Below are 22687 nucleotides of genomic sequence, written 5' to 3' on the forward strand. Positions count from 1 at the left end.
CGATGGTCAACTGGGTACGGGAGTTGAGCTTGGTAAGAATGTTTGATGTCTGGATTATTAGGTAGAGAACTCTGATCATGGGTTTCAATTGTAGGAGCTAAAAGCAGTGTTTTGTGTACGTGCATGTTGACATGTTGCTCATCAATGCCAGCCGGTTATCAGGCAGCCCAGCTGCTGAGTACATGCTCCAAAAACATGTTGATCTGCCCAGCTTATGTAAGTTTCAACTACTTTTGACCATATTAGGATGTGGAAGTAACACCCCATCATTTCTCAGAATCAAAAGGGAGGTGGGGGTTGAATAGTATAACTGATGCTGCGTGGTGTAGGAGAGTGGGCTTTTGCAGAAGGATCTCCAGCCGAGGTGGTTAGATCGAAGCTGGACGCTGTCCCCTGTGAAGTGTTGGTGATGTATGGATGAGTTGTGTAAATAAATGCCCCCCGCTGAGTTTGGACAAAACCTGTCTCTTTCTTGTTTTTGATAAGGAAAAAGAACCACATTTGGCGACCACGAAGCGGGAAGTAGAGGTGTGCTCTTCGGATCGTTTCGCAGCCCACGGAATAAACTTCTGGGCCCTAGGTAAGAACAGTTTTTGTTCAATTTTGGAGTTATTCCGTGGACTGAGAACTGGTCTGAGAGAAAAAACATGCCCTTCTCATAAATTAGAAGTTATAATAACAAGAAGAGGCATTTGTCCAGAGCAGCGGTGAAATTATTCACACATGTGTGAAGTCAGCTGAGTCATTTTGATGACGGACAAAGTTTAAAGTGACAAATTAAAAGCTGGGACAGCGAGAATTGGAATAGAATTTGACAGCTGATAAAAAAAAAAGTCCAGGGAGGACAAGTAATAGGTCGACAATTGAGATCCAGTATGCCCCGGTGAGGCCGGGATAAGATTGGGATCTGAGAAAAAGCGCTGAAGTTGTGACAGATAAGCTTGCCAGTAATTCGGTTGAATCCTCGGGGATTGGTAAATTTCATGAGTTTTTGGCAAAGATATGTTTGACGTCAGAGTTTGCAGCAAAGTGGCTGTAAACAACTCTAGAGCTCAGAAATTGTTTGTTTGTGTGAGTGTGTTTGTGAGAGAAGTTTTGTGGGTGGGACAGGCGTGTGAGATAAGCGTGTGTGTGTGGAGGAGATAAGAGTGTGTGCGAGTTGAGAAGTGGGTGCGTGAGTTGAGAAGGTGTGTCAGGCGCCAGAGAATTAGAGGAAAAAAAGAAAAACAAAGGAGTAATACAGATCAATATTGTTCACTGCAGTGCCAAATTTTGATGTTTAATGTTATACAAATTTCAAAGTCTGTGATCTTGTTCTGATTAGTCTTTAAACAGAAAACCAGAAGTTAAAATAATTAGTTTAGAGTGACATATATATAAATAAAAATATATGCTGAAGTGCACAAGCATGATAACTATTTTTACCAGCTGGGTAATGTGAAATATGAGAAATATAGATTATGATTAATAAATAAATAATAATGTTTATGCGTGTTGAGTGTGTGGCATAAAATGATGCTTCGGTGTCAAATTGCTTTGAAGTGTGTTTTTCTTATCTCTATGCAAGTGTGAAAGCTTTGCTGTGTGTGGTTGTTTTACTCGTGAAAGGTCAAATACTCTGATCTTGTTTGGGCTGTTGCTTGGATGAACTGGAGAGAAGCTGATTCTTCTTCTGCTGATTCGGTCTCTCTTGTGGTTGACTTTTTCCTGTGTTGTGATGTTATAAAGCTGTATGAGAGTTGCTAAAATCTGAAGGCTGAATGCTCTTGGGTGTCGTCAGCGTGTTCGTTTCTCCGTAGACACCCTGAGCTGTCAGACCCAAGTTTAGACTGAGCAGAGGGGCCAGTCCAGAAGCGCAAAGCTCCACCTACAAGCTGTCCTCTCCATACACACGCACAGACACAGAAGTACAGAGGCGATCCCGCCTCTGACTCCACCTCTGTGTGTGGATAGGTTGGTGAGCCAGAGGGCGTAGAGAAACCCCACCCTGTGGGCTGAGTTTTGCTCACACACAAGCTTGAGATTCAGCATAAGGCTATTTTTAGCCTGCCACTGCACAGCTGCTGAGGAAAAAAAAAAAAAAGAAAAAAGGGAAAATAATACATATTGAATCCAGATTTAAAAGGTTCACCTATAAAAACTTTCAGGCATTAAGTTTTTCTTTCAACAATAACTAAAGCTTTTTGAACTAACTTTACTTTAGTGTTACATCAGAAGAGATTTGATTTTAAGGCATTTACAATAAGAAGATAAATTGTTCAACATTTGTGTAAACAGAGCAACAACAGATTACTCAAGACCACAGCATCATATGTCACCAGTATCTGTTTCAACTTTCAATTCTTGTGTTATTTTCAGGAGATTATAAATAAACAAACTAGTCAACTAATCAAAGGAATAATAGTGTCACTGAAACTTCAAAATGTCTGTCACGCCAGCAGGAATTTTGGCAGCGAAGAATCCGGCTTTAGCAAAAGAGATAAAGCACATGTCAGAGAAGTGGTCAAAACGGACGAGAAAACTATGCAATCCGTGGCCATCTGAAGGCACTTTTGACGTAGTGGCGTGTGATAATTTGGAATTGAGAATTCAGGATCATAAAGCAGATGGGTCCAAGAAAAGACAGCAGAAAAGAGAAAAAGAAATTCAGATCCTGGACTTATTCAGGAATGAAGGAAAGATTTACAGACAGAACTTTAAACATGCCATTCTTAAAATGAAAGACAAATTGGACAAACCCCAGAAGGAAGTGAAGGCCCCAGCAGAAGAGGGCCTGTATCCCCTTTTGGGAACCGTTACAATTACGGGAGATTTTGATTTGCGCGACACATTCGACAAAGGTCCTAAGGGTTTAGATGTTGACAATGCAATTTTAAAATTAACAACATCACAGCAATCAGATGAAGCACCTGGCAAAGAAAAGCATGCAAAAGGAAGTGAGGAAAGAGAATTCGAACAAACAACTCCACCTCGTGGAACGCATCCAAAATATTGCAGTACAGAACGTCGAGCGGTAAGGGAAGAAGGACGAAGGGAGATTGATTGTTTTGCAGAACATAAGGATTTTTTGAAAAGGCAACCGAAGGCTAACTCATACTGGATTGACCTTGAGAACAAGGATGAGGATGTACATGATGAGCTAAACGATGTTGACCAAATTATACAGGACATATCTGAAGGCCTGCGGAAATCCTTAAATCACATCACAGGCACACATTCAGATGAGGTTAGTGAGAACACCACTAGCACAAGCAAGGAGAAAAATTTCAAGCCTTTTTACAAACCAGGCATTCACTCACCAGAGCGTGGTGACCCAAATACAGGTCTGACTCAGGAGAAGGAAAAACCAGGTCCTAGCAGTGAAAGCCGTGAGCTGAGACCCAGACATGACTTAAAACCACCTATTCGATACACTAATGATGGTCAGTACCCAATTTTAATTAAGGGCACAAGAGCTAATTATATTCCCTGGCAGAGCCTCGACCTCACTGGTTTGGTTTCGCGGCTGCCCGAGATACAAAATGGCGCTGGAAAGTGGATTGGGGCCTTCGAACAGGAGACAACTGGGCTAATGCTTGCCCTTGGAGATCTCAAAGCTATTTTGGCTCGAGTTGTTGGGACATCAGCTATGGGAACATTGCTAGCATCCAATGGAGTCCAATGGATGCTGGACCCAATGGCTGACGGCACGGAGTTTAACACATACAGAAATGCACTCTGGAACATACTAAGAGCAGCATATCCCAACAGGATTGACCCCAAAGCTTTGAAAGGTGAGCCACTTTCAGAGACTGAGAGTCCTGCGTCATTTGTTGACAGGCAGCTCAGACGGTGGAAGCTGGAGACGGAGGAGGGTCCTGAGGGGACGCCGATAATGACTTCTCTGTTCCGAACATCCCTGATTTCTGCTCTCCCGACTCCTGTGCGAGACAAACTGGAGGATGTTGTGGGACTGGACTCAATGCCACATGTGCAGTTCAGAGACCATGTAGTCCACGCAGTGGACCGCTATCGGAAAGACAGTAACAAAATGATTGAGCAAGAAAAGTGCGCTCAGAGAAAACTCACGCAGTTGCACATAAATGATCTCCAGCACAAGGCGAAGACCCAGGCGGCAGTGGAGAAAAGTGACAGCAAGAGTGACAGTCAAACTCAAGCATTGCAGACAGCTGTGGCCCCGCCTCAAACTCCATCTCAACCGGTTATCAATGTCTACCCAAACCAGTGTGGTAGACAGCAGCCCGGACCACAGAGACGATTTCCAAATCGTTTCCCCAATCGCTACCCAACCCGACAAGGCTGGGTGCAGCAGAACCGACCCCCACTTCCAGGTTCATGTTGGGGGTGTGGCCAGATGGGTCACCTGTATCGAGACTGTCCGAATCCAATTCCAAACCCTGAATGGTCTGGGCGTGGTCGTGGAACACGACCAAACCGGGGAAGAGGAGGTCCAGTTAATCCATGGGCAGCACAACAAGGATTCTAGGGATGCCCGGAGGGCCCTGGGGGGGAGGAGCAACTACCAATTTTAATAGCTAACGCCAATAAAGAACCAGTGATCAATGTTAAAATAGAAGGCAAATCGGTCCCAATGTTAGTAGATACTGGGGCAACCTACTCATGCATAAAATCAAATTATGCAACTCATCTCCCCATGTCTGAGAAAAGCGTAAAGACAACAGGGTTCTCGGGAACAAAACAAATAAACCCCTTAACAGCTCCAGTAAGACTAGCAGTTGATGACAGTGAAATCGTAATTCCAATTCTGATTTCAGACCAAACTCCAGTTAATCTACTAGGAAGAGATGCATTGTGTAAACTAAAAACAAAAATCTGGTGCACACCAGAAGGAATTTATGTAGATAGCTCTGGAATAAACTTTCAAATGACTGCTCAGACAGAATACGCTAAGGTCTACTGGCTTGGTGACATTAACAAGCCAGTCTCAGAGATGTTTCAACAGTGGGAAAAATTTATTGAAGCTCAAATTCCAGAAGCTACTGCACCGTTCAGTGACTATCACTGCACAATGACTTATGATCCATCATGCAGTAGAATCTTTGAAGAAAAATGGGACAAAGAAACAAAAGACTTGCACGTTAGGCTAGTGTCACAATACATCGTGATAGGACAGCAAGGTGCAGCTGTGAATGTGGAAGAAAACCCATTTATTGAAAAATGGCACACTGTGCCAGAATCAGCACCACACATTACCTTAATGGTAAACAAAGGCTTTGGGTCAAGAGATCTTGGACCAATGATGTTAACAGCAACTAAAACAGAGTGGCAGAAAACAGATAACCCGCTAATCTATACTACAAAAAATGCAGAAATGATTAAAATTCTCTGCGGCGGCACCATGATGTCAAAACCACAGGTTGTAACAGTCGCAAACAAAAAACACATGCAAGGTGTAGCAGAATCAGAAACAGTTCAAAACAAGTTGAAAGCCAACATGCTAAAACAAGTTCCAGACCAGCTATGGTCTAAACATGACACGGATGTTGGACTGGTAACATCGGCAACTCCAGTTCAAGTGGAATTGAAGCCAAAGGCAAGACTGCCTTATCGACCCCAATACCCACTAAAGCCAGAAGCAGAAGAGGGTATAAATGCAACTATTGAAGGTCTAATTCAAGCAGGAGTACTAAAAGAAACCTATAGCACATGTAACACTCCAATTCTGCCAGTGCTAAAAGCAGACAAGCTCAAGTACCGACTGGTACATGATTTAAGAGCTGTAAATGAAGTGATCACTGACTTTGACGCAGACGTGCCAAACCCAAGCACATTACTGAGTAACATTGATGAGGAAGCTAAATACTTCACGGTAATTGATCTGTGTTCAGCATTTTTTAGCATCCCATTGGCCAAAGAATCACAATATCTTTTTGCTTTCACGTTTCGTGGGAGACAGCTCACGTACAGAAGGCTACCACAAGGGCTAAAACACAGTCCACACATCTTTAATCAGATTTTGAAACAGAGCCTCGAAGGCATCGAGGTGAACAGCACTGTGATTCAGTATGTTGATGACCTACTGATTTGCGCACGAACAATCGATGATTGTCATCGTGACTCCATTAAAGTCCTACAGAAGTTAGCTCGGGGAGGACACAAAGCCTCTCTAACAAAGCTTCAGTACTGCCAACCACAGGTAGAGTACCTAGGGAGAGTAATCTCCCATGGGACTGTCGCCATCTCACCAGAACACGTGGAAGGTGTGAGCAAAGCTCCACAACCACAAACTGTCGGACAAATGATGACATTTCTGGGAATGACTGGTTTTAACTCCGAGTGGATTGAAAACTATGCTGAAAAAACCGCACCACTTAGGGCACTGATTAAAGATGCTGGAAGTGAGTCTTTAAAATCGACTCTAAAATGGACAAATGAAGTTAAGATAGCTTTTGAAACCATCAAACAAGACATGCAAACTGCGCCAAGTTTAGCAACACCGGACTACACAAAACCATTTTTGCTGTACGTCGCAAACAGACATGACATGTATGCCTCTGCAGTGTTAATGCAGGACACATGCAGTGGACGTCGGAAACAACCTATTGCGTACTACAGTGCAAAACTTGACAATGTGGCACAGGGATGGCCCCCTTGTTATCAAGGATTGGCTGCTTTGCATTATGCTTATGAGAAAGCCTCAGTGATAACAATGGGATGTCCTGTCACCATCTACACACATCACAAAATATCTGAACTAATCAACCGAGGGAAGTTTGTGTTAAACCAAGCAAGATGCCTGCAGTATATGCCACTACTGACATATCCTGACGTTGTCATAAAGCGGTGTACCACGACAAACCCTGCTAACAGTGTTCCCTTTGAGTTCGAAGGAGAACCACATTGCTGCATAGCTGAGGTATCTAGATACACTAAGCTAAGGCCTGATTTGGAATCTACCCCTTTCGACCAATCTGATGTCACCTATTTTGTTGATGGTTCATGTTTTAGAGACTACTTAGGAAACCATGCAGCGTTTGCTGTTGTGGAAAAAGTAGATGACAGATTTGAAACAGTAAAAGCTGAAAAGTGTAACCAACCCTGTTCTGCGCAGCTAGCGGAACTCAAAGCCCTGACCGAAGCTTGCAAGTTGGCAAGTGGCCAGGTAGCAACTATTTACACTGACTCTGCATACGCCCATGGTGTTTGTCACCTGTTTGGAAGTGTGTGGAGACAAAGAGGTTTTAAGAAGACGGATGGTACACCCATCCTTCATGGAAAGTAGATCAACGAGCTGATCTCAGCAATGATGCTTCCATCGAAACTGGCCATTGTAAAGTGCCCTGCGCACCGCAAGGGTAACTGTGATGTCATCAGAGGCAACAATGCAGCAGATGAGGCGGCAAAATCTGCCTCCAGGTGTGAAGAAGCCATTTTGGCACCTGTAATATCATTAGAGCCTGCAATAACACCAGAAGACATCATTCTGATTCAGGAAAAGGCAGAGAAAAGCGAGCAGCAGTGTTGGAGAAGAAGAGGTGCAACAATGGACTCAAGCGGCTTGTGGAGGTCTCATGAGGGCTTGATCGTTGCACCTGTCTCCTTGCTGACGATGCTAATCTCGGAAAGCCACGGTCCTGATCATTGTGGTCGTGCAGAGGTGCTGAAAAGACTTAACAAACAAGGTTACTGGTCACCATACCTAAAAGCCATGGTTGAGGAAGTAATAGATCAGTGTGACATTTGTGCTGAGAACAATGTAAAAAAGGGCATCACAGTCCCAGCGGGACACATTCCAGTGCCCGAAGGTCCTTTCAAACATTTGGTCATTGACTATGTTGACATGATTAAGTCTGTGCATGGGAAACGGTACATGCTGGTGATCATTGACAGATTCAGTCGGTGGATCGAAGCTGTTCCCTCTAAAGATCTAGGTTCAGAAACAGTGGTAAAGTTTCTAGTCAGAGAAGTGATTCCTCGCTTTGGTATCCCGTCGGAAATAAGCTCGGACAATGGTCCTGCTTTTGTTGAAAAAGTCCTTAAAGGTGTGTTGCAACAACTAAGGATAAAGCAACGATTAGGATCAGTTTATCACCCCCAGAGCCAAGGGATGGTCGAGCGAGCGAATCTGACGTTGAAGTCTAAAATCTGCAAAATCTGTGCTTGTACTAACCTTAACTGGGTTGATGCATTGCCGCTTGCCTTAATGAGCTATCGCATGCAAACTAACAGAAGCACGCATCTTTCACCTCATGAGGTCCTAACAGGCAGGCCAATGCCAGCTCCTCAGCTTAGAGGACCCCACAAGGGGCCTTCGCTGGAACAGCTAGAGCTTGAATTCAAAAGCTATATCAAGCAACTAACCAGCATCCATAAAGCCATCTATTTGCAGGAAAAGAGAAAGGAGCTCGTCTCTAGCGCAGGCGCAGACAGGCCGGTAGTTCCTGGAGACCAGGTGTACATCAAAGTTTTCAGGAGGAAGTGGCACGAACCGCGACGAGAGGGTCCCTACAAAGTGGTTCGAGCAACGCCAACAGCAGTCCAGGTCGAAGGAGGATCGACGTGGCATCATCTGACGCACTGCATGAAAGTCAAAGACAAAACTCAGGGCAGTATTGTGCCTAACGTAACAAACCGGCATGATGGCCGGAGGAGAGAAGGGCGTGCTAAGCCTGATGACAGTTCTGTTTTGGATAACACTAGGGGGTCTGATGATGGTGCTGGAGGAGGTGAAGATGGAGACGATGGCCGAGGAGCAACTCGTCGACCCATCACAAGAGCATACGCCAGACGACTTGGCCAACGACGAGGCAGCATACCATGATCAAGTTAAGTACAATTCAGCAGGCCGGATGCAACATAGGTCGGCATCCCTGCCTGCATTCGACGTAGCAATTGTTAAAACTGGTGATATAACCACAGTTCCAAGTAATGTTTTAACTACTAGCGCTACTGCTACTGTGATCCCTGATGTTTTGACTACCACAGAAATTGAAAGATTTAAAGATAGAGCTGAAGGAGAATGCAGGCAGGGAAAGCTGGTCCTTAGACTCCTTAGCCCTCAAATTGGGTCAGTGGGGAGCTATTTTGGTAAAAGCAGGAATTGGTGCAATAGTAGTACTAATTCTGATTTCTCTATTGGCATGTTGCATCCTACCTGTTGTGAGGAGACTGTGGGAGCGAACTCTGGCTGCCCAAATGAACCTTGCTGCGTCGTCTCAATATGTGCAAATGGAAATGGCCGCAATGGACTCAGCACGACACCCAATGTGCCTGAAGAATGGGACGGCTGATGGGACAACGGCGGAGTAATCTTTGCGTCTCATCATAGATGTTGCTGTTGTGGTTACATGCACTCGACTAAGGAATCGGCCTCAAAGCCCTCTTCCAGCAGCAAGACCCCTGCAGCAGTCATCAATAAAACTGAACTTGACTCTTATGTTTTCTTCACTCCATTTCTTTTTCAGTTCTGCAGCTGGGACTCTGACTCCGTTCTCTATTTCAGTTGAGCAGTTGTGTTGTTACGTTGAGTATATTCATTACACCTCCTGTTGTGTTTAACTTTTATAGGTTTAGTCACAGCGACATCATCTAGTCGTTCATTAGTATCCACGTCAATCATTTATTTCACATGAGTTTGTATTTTTGATTGCATATTCACGTACAGTTACTGGTTGCAATATTGCTAAGGGTAATTAATGCTCGATCATGCTTATGATTTTGTTCTCTGTTGGAAGGTTTCATCAGTTTGTTTTCTCTTACGTGCGTTCTTTTGTTAATTCACTGTTACCTAATGTCTGCCATATACTTAGGCTAGGCTTGCATGCTCACTCTGTGCTTTATGTGACCGTCCTGTTTTGGGGCCAGGAGGTCAAGGGGGAATTTTTCCTGTTAAGAACAGCGGACAGGTTTTCGCCCCCTTACAGTTTGCGCATGCATTTTGATGTGACTGAGCTGGTTAAAGACGTCACATTCCATATTGTGTTTTGAAGCTGATACTTACTTTGTGTACTCATCCAAGTGTTGGTTTGCAGTTACTTCGTCGTTACATATATGCCTATATAGTTTGGTTGAAGTTTGTAGTGTATTTGTCATTTTGCCATTCGACACCCATTTACTGGTTTATGTTAACGTTCACTTATGTGTTAAGTTATATGTTATGTAGCCAGCTTATTAATGGGGGTGGACACCCCCATGGGGGGGATCTGTAGGAGCTAAAAGCAGTGTTTTGTGTACGTGCATGTTGACATGTTGCTCATCAATGCCAGCCGGTTATCAGGCAGCCCAGCTGCTGAGTACATGCTCCAAAAACATGTTGATCTGCCCAGCTTATGTAAGTTTCAACTACTTTTGACCATATTAGGATGTGGAAGTAACACCCCATCATTTCTCAGAATCAAAAGGGAGGTGGGGGTTGAATAGTATAACTGATGCTGCGTGGTGTAGGAGAGTGGGCTTTTGCAGAAGGATCTCCAGCCGAGGTGGTTAGATCGAAGCTGGACGCTGTCCCCTGTGAAGTGTTGGTGATGTATGGATGAGTTGTGTAAATAAATGCCCCCCGCTGAGTTTGGACAAAACCTGTCTCTTTCTTGTTTTTGATAAGGAAAAAGAACCACACAATGAAACGATGACTGAGTGAAGAGCCGGTGCGGCGTCTTCCATATATAGGCTTGGGTGTGACTGGGAGAATGCCGGGAGTTCCCGCGAGGAGCATGCTGGGAAATGTGGTCCCAGATGGAGGCCGGTTAGCTGGGAGAGGCCGGTCCGGGGGGCTTGGGAACTTCTGACAATATTATCTTATATCATATCATATCATATCATATTATATTATATTGTATTATATTATATTATCATGTCATATCATATTTTCTTATATCATACCATATATTATATTATATCATATCATATTATATTATTATCTTATATCATATCATATCATATTATATCATATTATATTATATTATATTATATTATGTTATATCATATTATATCATATTATATTATATTATGTTATATCATATTATATTATATTATGTTATATCACATTATATCATATTATATCATATTATATTATATTATGTTATATTATATTATATTATATCATATTATATCATATTATATTATATTATGTTATATCACATCATATCATATTATATCATATTATATTATATTATATTATATTATATTATATTATATTATATTATACTTTTCTATATTATATTATAATCTTTGGTGCCACAAATGAATAAAAATACACCCTAACATCTTTAATCTTGCAGCCTCCATTGTTAGAGCATTTTTATTATCTGAAGCCTTTGTGATTGTTGTGTTTTCACACGCTGTGATGGTGTTTGGGCCTCTGACGTCTTCCCACCTGGAGTCTCCGTGTCGTTTCAGGTGAACCTGAAGCAGCCAGAAGAACAGATGCTGAGGCAGAAACAGGCCAACACACAAGGCCAGAAACTGCCAGCCCTGAAGAACAACGTGCAAAAAAAAAAAAAAAAATCAATTAATAAATTACTGAATTCTTCCCACATTAAGGCTCAAATGAATCCAAGGAAATAACTTTTATATTTTAATAAAAACAGAGCGAGTCCGATCATGAAGGACGATTTGCAATGAACTTTTTGTTTGTGTTTTTGAGGAAAACATGTAGAGCAGCAGGATTACTGACTTGCACCCACTGCTGGTGTTACGAAGAAGTGAAGTGGAAACAAATTTTCTTTATGGATATTTAAAAACTCACTTTTCTGTTTCCAGCCTAAAGATGCAGTCACGTGAACTAAAATAATCTAAAATGTGATTTTTCCTTTCAGTAATGATCAGAATTTAGACGGAAAACTCTGCTGGTCTAATGCAAGTTGTGATGAAAGGCTCTCAAGACTCAAGACTCAAGACAACTTTATTAGTCCCCGAGGGGCAATTCGAGACAGCATTGTGAAGCAACCGGCACTAAAATCTCTAAATTCTAAAAACACATCCAAATTACACATTTGTAAAACCCATACTTTCGCCGTGTGGTGAAAGTACATACCTGCAGGGGTCCGGGCTGAAGGAAGGGGTGCCTCATGCGGGTCTGCTTGATGAGCTGACAGAATAATTCATTCTGAAGCTCGGGGTGGGCCAAACACACCTGCAGGGCGCTCTGAGCCAGAGAGACGTGGTAGTCGATGGCTGGAGCGTCGATCGCCACGTTGATAAACAGCTGACAAGTCTGAGGGCAAAGACACATGATCCAGTGGCTCTGTCACTTTAACATTCTGGTTTTTGAACTAAACGGTGTTAATATGCGAGACCTTGAAGAGTTTTAATGCCTCTGTCTGCAGCGCCGGTGAAGGCAGAGTGGTGAGAGGGGACGACAGAGCCTTCTTACTGAAACACAGCAGAGGATGTCTCCAAATCTGGGAATCTGAAAGACAAACGAGTTTCAAAAATCGCCGTTTAAAATGTTAAACCCCAACTTCAGAACAACACTCGGCCTCCTTTCAGCTGATAAACACATTACAGTCACGTAGCGTTAACTTGGGTTTTCCAAGTAAGAGTCAGACTTCTGATGTAAACAACGTCTAAACGTGTGTAACTTCATATTTAAGTAACTTATGACTAATTAAATGCAGAAGACAAAGGAAAATAGTTAAAAATGCTGACTTGGATCGCCATCCTGTTGGAAGAGTTTTCCCACCAGTTGTTCGAACTCGGTGCCGACGTTTCCCACCGCGGTCCCCGCTGCCACAGACAGATGGTACCGCCACGAGTCCTGAAGAGTCACACGTTCTATTAACATCATCAGTGATGCACAAAGTGATGTTTCAGACTGGGACTGACCATTTCATGGCGAGATTCCAGGAGTAGGTAGACTGGAGTTTGCTCCTGCGGCTGGATGGCGATGATGAATGAAGCTAGGTCTAAGCTCCGCCCACATGCTTTCAGGTCATCATCTAGCTCTCTTGACTTGTCCACCTCCTCCACCTGGGCCTCCCACAGCTTAATCTGACCCAGAGGGAACTGGAAGGAGAGGCAGACACGCTGCTCACAAAAACAACAACCAACCAAAACGGTTCACCTCAGATCTGAAAATGTGCTCACTGTCAGTCAAAACACACCTTTTCCTCTTGGCTGCGGAAGAAGTACAACGTTTTACCAATCAGAGCACACCAAACCCGCTTGGAGTGGCCATGTTTCACCTGCAACACCAATTTCAGCAGAAACACCAGTTCCAATTAAATAGCAGCAGAATATAGAGCCCAATCAGGAAGTGGTGCTGACCTTGACGAGAAGTCCCTTCATGTCAGGACGAATATCGGACTGCGTGAAGAGAGGACAGGCGGCCTTCACCCTCTGGACACTCTGCAGCATGCGCAGCCACTCCTCCAGCAGGTTAGGAGAGTCAGCCTTCAGGTGGTAAACGTGTTTCCCCGTCACGATCTAAAATCAGGGGGTGAAGGAAAAAAACAAACGAAAAGATTAATAAATGTGTTTCTTGGTCAGTCGTTGTTTCAGTAAATCTGCAGAGGTCTCTAGTCGGAATAAACGCTTGTGAGTCGTTTTCTGTGGAAAAAGCTCTGGCGCTCTTGTGGCAGGATGGAAGACTGGATGGAGGGTGGAAAATGACTGGAATTTGAGTCTTACTCATTAATATTCATGATATGAAAACGTTTCGCCTCTGATTGGCTAACAACAACATGACTCTTCCGCTGCCTTCATTCGCTCGTCTGTTGTACGTTTTATCTCCACAAATAACACAAGCCTGAACGTGTTCTGTCATGTTGTGGAGATGCTAATGCTAACGGTTAGCTTCTAATTGCTAAAACATGCTCTGCTCTCCCTTTCCTGTGGGCGGTCCAAAGCCGAGGTGGGCGGGGCCAATAATACGAGGTTCCCCTGTGATGGAGAAGACTCTAGGTGTTTCTCAATGCCAAGGAACCTACCCTTGATGCCTTGGCCCGGCCCGGCCGCCTAGGAAACACGTCATCGGGAGCCGCCAAGGCGTGTTCCAATGTTCATGTTCTACCGAGGCGTGTGTTCTCCGTTTGTTAGCCGTTTAGCTAGCTGAGCGAGGATACACGGCAGGTGTCTTGTAGCCTAGCCTTGGTCAAAAATTACCCACAATGCACCACTGTATTTTCAAAAGGATGGCGGATCAGAAGCCGGCAGCTACTTCGGGGACAATTTTCAAGTTTAAAAGTAAGTCAACTAATTTAAAATGTTTTTTTTTTTTAGATCCAAAGAAGTTATCTGTGGTTGGTTAGTTGCTTAGTAGTTGCAGCTTCGGTGGCTAGCGGGTAGTAACTCGCTAATACATTTAATATAATGAATATATACACAATTTAAAAGTAAAAGGCTCGTTATATATTTATACTTATACGTATAAAATATAACATTATCTCCCGTGTCACGTGACATTACATGACTGCCGTGGAAGCCGCGGTCACGTGATGCAAGTCTGTTCCATTTAACCGTTTTCTTTGATCAAGGAAGGACCGTGTTCTCGTAAGTAAGCCGTCTGGCATTGAAAAACACCGTCTTTCATCTTCTAACTCAATCGTTTTCCTTTCTGAAGCTAAAGCAGGTGACGGGTTGGAGGGTGACTGATCGTATTTCAACAGGAACAAGTATTACACTCAGAAGTAGAAAAAAGTACTACAATGTTCTGCTTAGCTAAAAGTACAAATACTTTCATGAAATTTTGGCAAGCACAATTAAAATGACCTGCCTAAAATGTTACTCTGAGTGTTCGTCAGTCTTTCCCTAGTCCTTCATTGCATCCGCTCTGTCGGAATACCGCCTTGGGTGTTGCTAGGACTAACCTCCTCACCACGCAGCGTGAGTACATCCACGTTTTAGTCATTCTGTATATCGAAGCGCAACATGTTTTTATTTATTAGGCCTATAACTATATTTGTATTCGCTAACAAATATGATGGAACATGCAAGTAAAACACTTTAAAGCATACATTCTTATTAAAAGTAAAATTGCAGACTTTAAAACAACTTTAAAAAGTGTAAATGCATAAAAAACTACTCAGTTACAGTAACACAAGTAAATGTAATTCATTACTTTCCAGCTCTGATTACACGGTGTCTCGGTGAACGACACCTTTAGATTGTGTCAAAGTTTTGGGGAAAGAAACAAAAGCACCTGGAGAAGCTGTTTCCCGTCTCCGCGGGTGATGCTGCTGGTGGCGTTGACTTTGATCTGACCCTGAGGTTTTCTGATGACGTCACTCTGTGAGGAAAAGACAGAGCTTTAGAGCTTCACTCGCCCGTGAGACATCACAAAGTCTTATTAGGAATTCACTTTTCCAGAGCCTCTGTAGTTCGTATTAACTCTTTTTATCTTTGTTTGCTGATCTGAAACTTTCGAATCGGCACAAAAACTTTTTCACATCACTTAACATCAAAACTCTGTAATAAGGAGGCAGCAACAGAGAGCCGTACAGGTGACTTGTAGTAGAGCAGCTCTCCATCTTTGAGGATGAACCAACGTCTCTTCCAGGTTTTGACCATTTTAAGCAGATATCCCGACTTCTCCATCGGCTCCTGGTTAAAACACAGAGTTCAGTTGAAACCAGTTTTATCCACAAAATAAAGTAACGCCTTAAATAAAAACTGGGTTGAACTGACGTGCAGCACTACTTACTGAATCTTTGACCTTATAAAAGGTACGTGCAGAAATGTGACTCACGCTGCTGCTGTTGTTGCTGGCTGAGATGCAGGTTTTAGGCAGCTTCTGCTCAGGCTCAGAGAGCTCTGTATCAGTGGAGTAGGCATCGGGCGGGATGGCATAGTCGCTTTCTGAGGTCATCGAAGCCACGGACACAGCTTCAGGGGAAGGAGAGAGGGTAAGAGATGGGAGGTGGACCCTGGACACACCAGGACCGTGTAAGACAGTCAACTAATGAACAGATGCACTCAGTAAGTAGAACAGAGAAATCCCACACGTGCCCAGGGAGAGCAGGCAGACCTCTATGCAGGAAAGTCCCAGTCAGCAATTCAGACCAAGATCTTCTTGATGCAAGGGAACAATGACATCCACCTGCACCTCCACGTGGCCTTTAATCAGCATTTCTACCCAAAACCTTCTGACTGTACAGTGGAGACCGTCTTCTAACAACATCTCTAAAGCTGATTGGTAAACGCTAGACAGATCAAATCTCCAGGCCGGTCCGCTTTGGGGACTTGCTGGTGGAGGAGGATGCTGGAGAGAGGATAGGTTTCCCTCTTAGACATAGAACGCGCTTAGTCTCATGTGTAGTTGTTGCCATGTGGCCGCACACCACACGCTCTAGGACCAAAACTGGTTTATCTGTGATTTTCTATCACCAGTGTTGGGAGTAACGCGGTACAAAAGTAATTAATTACTGTAATGCATTGTTTTTTGCTGTAATGTGGTAATGTAAGGCATTACAGGGAAAGATAATGGTAATATTTACTCGGTACAATTGTCAGTAACGCGGTAATTACAACGCATTTTTAAACCCAGAATCAAGATGCGGGTTTCCTAAAAATTCTAATTGCGGGAAGCCTGAAAAAAGATCCAGTATCCACATATATGACGTCATTTATGGACTCAGCTTTGCGGGCATTCTATGAGCAGAGAGGACGCAGCGGTAACGGCTCAAATACTCCAGATTCACAAAATCGCTCCACCAAAACAAAGTAATTTGTTTGTGATCATTTATATCAGCCCATATTCTCTGGTGCTTCATGTACTTTTCAGCTGAGTTCATAATCTAGGCCCCGGTGATTTCAACTCATTGCTGGAGCGCAGCACATATTAAGCTATTTTTTGTGTTCGGTAGATCCTTTTGGCTGATTAGTTACAAAGTAGGAAATCTAGGGAACAGTTTTTCTGGAAGACGGAGAAAACATGCGGCATGCAGGAAGGTTAGAGAGAGAAAAGGCCGGAAATTATTCAAATAAAATCAAGAAAAAAAGAAAAAAGTAGGCAGATTTATCCCCAATACACATTTTTACCAGTGAAAAGCAATAATATATAAGCATTTAATATTTATACATGTGATAGAATCAGATCACCCCAGAAATCAGTCCCACATCCAGGGCCGTATCAAGGCATTTGGGGACCAGGGCAAATATGGGCTTGGAGCCCCCACCACCCCACTCCCTGCTCAGATGGCCCTATAAGATGGCAGCGTGCTGAGAGTACAGATTGTTGTTGCTTTTATTTAATAAACAATCATTTTAAAGCACTGTTATTATATCTGACTGTTTTTAACAGCAATCCTAGCTCAGACACCACATCACCTTCCACATATATGTCATGAGCTCACTGAGCGTCACATTACCAGATTCATACTGAAGTTGCTTTGGTGAAAGTAACTTAGAGTAATGCAAAAGTAGTGTAATGCCTTACATTTTAGTAATATTGGTAATGTAATGAATTACTTTTAAATGAGGGTAACAAGTCATGAATAATGCATTACAGTTTTGACGTAACTTGCCCGACACTGTCTATCACCACATAAGGGCCTTCATGTTTAGAACTGATCCTCCGTTACTGGTGACCAAACCTCAGATACGTGGAAGGAATAAATGAATGGAAACTCCCCAGATGAGACCAAACCTGCCATGTCAACCCTCTCTTTGGTGGTCAGCTACCTCTTTTAAGAGACTGCAAGCTGCCTGGGCTGCTGTCCATCTTGGAGCTGGAGGAAGAGGGGGAACTGCAGAGAGAGCCCTCCTCCTCTCCGGAGCTGGAGGACTCGTCGGAGCTGGATGATTCATCTGAGAACGAACTTCTGCTCAACAGAGTTGCTTTCTGTCAACACACACACACAATCACACAGTCACGGTGCGAGCAGGAGGGCTGAACCCAAGATGTAGAATACCCAAAACGACTCGAGGCAGGAGTGGTTTAAGAAAAATAAATTCCTTTTATTAAAGGAGGTTAGGTAAAAATCCAAAGAAGCAAAACCAATCTAATCTCGAAAAACACTGACAAAAAAACAAAACAGAAGCTCACTCATGAGCACGAACCTGGGGAAACTCGAGAGGGACAAAACAACGCTGACACATACAATGGACCGACAAACTCTGAGACACAGACGGGGTTATGACCACGGGGCTGGGTGATTAGGAGACGAGGAGCAGGTGCATGGACAAAATTTGTACTTTAGAAGTGGGGGGGGGACACAGGGGGGATGGGGGGGATCTTTACAGTATGCTCTAATGGGAAACAGGCTTCAACACAAACGGTTGTTTTCCACATGGTCCTAGAGCTCAACCAGTGTCGATTTAATATAGTGCAATATTGTTTTTGGATGGTAGAAAGTGCAGGGGTCAAAACTTGACTTTGGAAAAAGTGGGGGGGGACATGTCGTCCCCCCCCAAAAAAAATTACGTCCATGAGCAGGTGCGTGGGGAATTGGGCACGGGTGAAACTACTGAACAGAGGGAAGAAGCAGAAATAAGCAGGGGGGAAAACCATATCTATATCCTGTAAACCAAAGCTACTAAAATAAACCAAAACTAAACTGAAATGCTGTAGAACAGAGGGAAATCTAAAACTAAGTAAATTAATGATCTAGGTGGGGAAGGGAAACACACACACACACACACACACACTAAATGAGACGAAAGAACTGAACTTATAAACCTATAAACTACAGTGGAGAGGCTAGGAGAACATGAGGGGAACCTGGAGGGAGCTGGGGACAAAAGGGACACAGAACATGACACACACATACCTTTACAGATCAAACGTGTTCAGACGTCCAGACTCAAGCTCCTTGTATAGAGAGAAAAGGTTACTTACCCCCTTCGCTGTGGTGTACACCGGTGTGGTCATGTTTTCGTAGATGAGTGATGTGTACATTACGAAGGCCGGATAGGAGGCCTGCAAAAGGGGGTCTGAAGAAATGATCTAAGTTCATTATTAAATTCAAAAACACAGTCAAACTAATTTCCTGGTTGTGTCGTTACTCTTGTTGGCGGGGTCTGATCCTGACGTGTCCGAGAGTCTGATTCCTGATTTAGCAACAGCATAGATACGACTTTCCTGTTAAGAAAATGATGAGTTTACTCTGGCAGTAAGAGCGGAGGAGAAGAGAAAGAGGAGGTGAATACATCTAAAGGCTCGTGTGAGGAGTCTTGTGGCTAGGAGTTAGATTAACAAACAAATAAATAAATAATGTCTGACCTGATCAAATCTGAACAACATGCTGATCTGTTACCTTGAAGTAACACTAAACCGATTTTAAACCGCCACCTTATCGTGGTGGAGGAGTTTGAGTGCCCTAATGATCCTAGGAGCTATGTTGTCTGGGGCACTTAGTGCCCCTGGTAGGGTCTCCCATGACAAATTGGTCTTAGGTGAAGGGTGAGACAAAGAACGGTTCGAAGGATCTTTCATGGCGGTTAAAACGAAGAGTCGGAGTACCCGGCCCGGAGGGTTACCGGGGTCCCACACTGGAGCCAGGCCTGGGGTTGGGGCCCGTGAGCGAGCGCCTGGTGGCCGGGCTTTCGCCCATGGGGCCCGGCCGGGCCCAGCCCGAACCGGATACATGGGCTCGTCCAACTGTGGACCCACCACCCGCAGGAGGAACATGAAGGGTCCGGTGCAATGCGAATCGGGTGGCAGACCAAGGCGGGAGCCTTGGCGGTCCAATCCCCGGACAAGAAAACTAGTTTTTGGGACATGGAACGTCACCTCGCTGGCGGGGAAGGAGCCGGAGCTTGTGGCAGAGGTTGAGCGGTACCGGCTAGATATAGTCGGACTCACCTCGACACATTGCATTGGCTCTGGAACCCGGGACCTGGAGAGGGGTTGGACACTCTACTTTGCTGGAGTTGCTCCGGGTGAGAGGCGGAGGGCTGGGGTTGGCTTTTTGTTAGCCCCGAGACTCTCTGCCTGTGTGTTGGGGTTTACCCCGGGGGACAAGAGGGTAGCTTCCTTGCGCCTTCGGGTCGGGGAACGGGTCCTGACTGTTGTTTGTGCTTATGGGCCAAATATCAGTTCAGAGTACCCACCCTTTTTGGAGTCCCTGGGACGAGTGCTAGATAGTGCTCCATCAGGGGACTCCATTGTCCTGCTGGGGGACTTCAATGCTCACGTGGGCAATGACAGCTTGACCTGGAGGGGTGTGATTGGGAGGAACGGCCCACCTAATCTGAACTCGAGCGGTGTTTTGTTATTGGACTTCTGTGCAAGCCGCAGTTTGGCCATAACGAACACCATGTTCGAACATAAGGATGCCCACCGGTACACTTGGTACCAGGGCAGCCTAGGTCACAGGTCGATGATAGATTTTGTAGTCGTATCATCTGACCTGCGGCCGTATGTTTTGGACACCCGAGTGAAGAGAGGGGCGGAGCTGTCAACTGATCACCACCTGGTGGTGAGTTGGATCAGATGGCAAGGGAACATGCCGCGTAGACCTGGCAGACCCAAACGCATAGTGAGGGTCTGCTGGGAACGCCTGGCAGAAGAACCTGTCAAGACGGTCTTCAACTCCCACCTCCGGCAGAGCTTTGACCACGTCCCGAGAGCAGTGGGGGACATTGAGTCCGAGTGGGCCTTGTTCCACTCTGCGATTGTCGAGGCGGCTGTTGCTAGCTGTGGTCGTAAGATGGCCGGTGCCAGTCGTGGTGGCAACCCCCGTACCTGCTGGTGGACACCAGAGGTTCGGGGAGCCGTCAGGCTGAAGAAGGAGGCCTACAGGGCGTGGCTGGTCTGTGGGTCTCCGGAGGCAGCAGACAGGTACCGGATAGCCAAGCGGGGTGCAGCAGTGGCAGTTGCCGAGGCAAAATCTCGGGCGTGGGAGGAGTTTGGTGAGGCCATGGAGAAAGACTATCGATCGGCTCCAAAGAGGTTCTGGCAAACTGTCCGGCGCCTCAGGAGAGGAAGGCAGCAACTCGCTCACACTGTTTACAGTGGGGATGGGGAGCTGCTGACGTCAACTGAGGCTATAGTCGGACGGTGGAAGGAATACTTTGAGGAGCTCCTCAATCCCACCAATGCGCAATCCGAGGAGGAACCAGAGCTGGGAGGCCTGGGGATGGACTGTCCGATCTCGGGGGCAGAAGTTGCTGAGGTAGTCAAACAACTACACAGCGGCGGAGCCCCGGGGGCGGATGAGGTTCGTCCTGGGTATCTCAAGGCTATGGATGTTGTAGGGCTGTCATGGTTGACACGTCTCTACAACATTGCGTGGTCATCGGGGGCAGTTCCTAGGGAGTGGCAGACCGGGGTGGTGGTCCCCATCTTTAAGAAGGGTGACCTGAGGGTGTGTTCCAACTATAGGGGGATCACACTCCTCAGCCTCCCTGGAAAGGTCTACGCCAAGGTACTGGAGAGGAGGGTCCGATCGATAGTTGAATCTCAGATAGAGGAGGAGCAATGTGGTTTTCGTCCTGGCCGTGGAACTGTGGACCAGCTCTATACCCTTGCAAGGGTGATGGAGGGGGCATGGGAGTTTGCCCAACCAATCCACATGTGCTTTGTGGATTTGGAGAAGGCTTATGACCGTGTCCCCAGGGGCACCCTGTGGGGGACGCTCCAGGAGTATGGGGTGGGTGGCTTTCTGTTAAGGGCCATTCAGTCCCTTTACCAGAGGAGCGTGAGTTTGGTCCGCATAGCCGGTAGTAAGTCGGACCTGTTCCCAGTGAGGGTTGGACTCCGCCAGGGCTGCCCTTTGTCACCGGTTCTGTTCATCACTTTTATGGACAGAATTTCTAGACGCAGCCGTGGTGTGGAGTGTGTCGAGTTTGGTGGCAGGAGAATCTCGTCTCTGCTTTTTGCGGATGATGTGGTCCTCCTAGCTTCATCCAGCTCTGACCTTCAGCTCTTGCTGGGTAGGTTCGCGGCCGAATGTGAAGCGGCTGGGATGAGGATCAGCACCTCCAAATCTGAGACCATGGTTCTCGACCGGAAAAGGGTGGCTTGCCTCCTCCGGGTCGGGGGAGAGGTCCTACCTCAAGTGGAGGAGTTTAAGTATCTTGGGGTCTTGTTCACGAGTGAGGGTAGGAGGGATCGGGAGATCGACAGGCGGATTGGTTCGGCGTCTGCAGTGATGCGGACGCTGAGCCGATCTGTCGTGGGGAAGAGGGAGCTGAGCCAGAAAGCCAGGCTCTCGATTTACCGGTCGATCTACGTCCCAATCCTCACCTATGGTCATGAGCTTTGGGTAATGACCGAAAGAACGAGATCGCGGATACAAGCGGCCGAAATGAGTTTCCTCCGTAGGGTGGCCGGGCTCAGCCTTAGAGATAGGGTGAGGAGCTCGGACATTCGGGAGGGACTCGGAGTAGAACCGCTGCTCCTCCGGATCGAAAGGAGCCAGTTGAGGTGGTTTGGGCATCTGGTCAGGATGCCTCCTGGACGCCTCCCCGGGGAGGTGTTTCGGGCATGTCCTGCCGGCAGAAGGCCCCCGGGTCGACCCAGGACACGTTGGAGAGGTTACATCTCCAATCTGGTCCGGGAACGCCTTGGGGTCCTGCCGGAGGAGCTGGTGGACAAGGCCGGGGAGAGGACGGCCTGGAGCTCCCTAATTGGGATGCTGCCCCCGCGACCCGGACCCAGATAAGCGGAGGAAGACGAAGACGAAGACGAAGACGATTTTAAACGTTAAGCCATGCTTAAAGAGCAAGTCACCCCCTACCAGAGTATTACTCCACTCCCACTTCCTGGTTGAAAAATGCAACAAATGCGGTTGCCTAGCAGGCTGAGACGGTGGAGCCGCTAACACACACACACACACACACACACACA

The 22687-nt window shown here is 45.6% G+C and overlaps 1 protein-coding gene across 1 annotated transcript in view; it reads right to left on the reverse strand.

Moving 5' to 3' along the window:
• plekhh2 (pleckstrin homology domain containing, family H (with MyTH4 domain) member 2) overlaps positions 1–22687 on the reverse strand; it is a 61375-nt gene that overhangs the window by 20909 nt on the left and 17779 nt on the right. Inside the window, exons 9-21 of the mRNA XM_054749925.2 lie at positions 18901–18976; positions 18734–18828; positions 17578–17737; positions 15644–15780; positions 15397–15498; positions 15098–15184; positions 13225–13383; positions 13062–13142; positions 12784–12963; positions 12607–12715; positions 12255–12367; positions 11993–12172; positions 11333–11430 (exon numbers count right to left, since the gene is read on the reverse strand). Coding sequence (XP_054605900.2) covers positions 11333–11430; positions 11993–12172; positions 12255–12367; positions 12607–12715; positions 12784–12963; positions 13062–13142; positions 13225–13383; positions 15098–15184; positions 15397–15498; positions 15644–15780; positions 17578–17737; positions 18734–18828; positions 18901–18976 — 1577 coding nt within the window. The remainder of the gene's footprint in view (positions 1–11332; positions 11431–11992; positions 12173–12254; positions 12368–12606; positions 12716–12783; positions 12964–13061; positions 13143–13224; positions 13384–15097; positions 15185–15396; positions 15499–15643; positions 15781–17577; positions 17738–18733; positions 18829–18900; positions 18977–22687) is intronic.

Source organism: Nothobranchius furzeri, chromosome 12, assembly GCF_043380555.1.
Source record: "Nothobranchius furzeri strain GRZ-AD chromosome 12, NfurGRZ-RIMD1, whole genome shotgun sequence".
In the NCBI taxonomy this organism is placed as follows: Eukaryota; Metazoa; Chordata; class Actinopteri; order Cyprinodontiformes; family Nothobranchiidae; genus Nothobranchius; species Nothobranchius furzeri.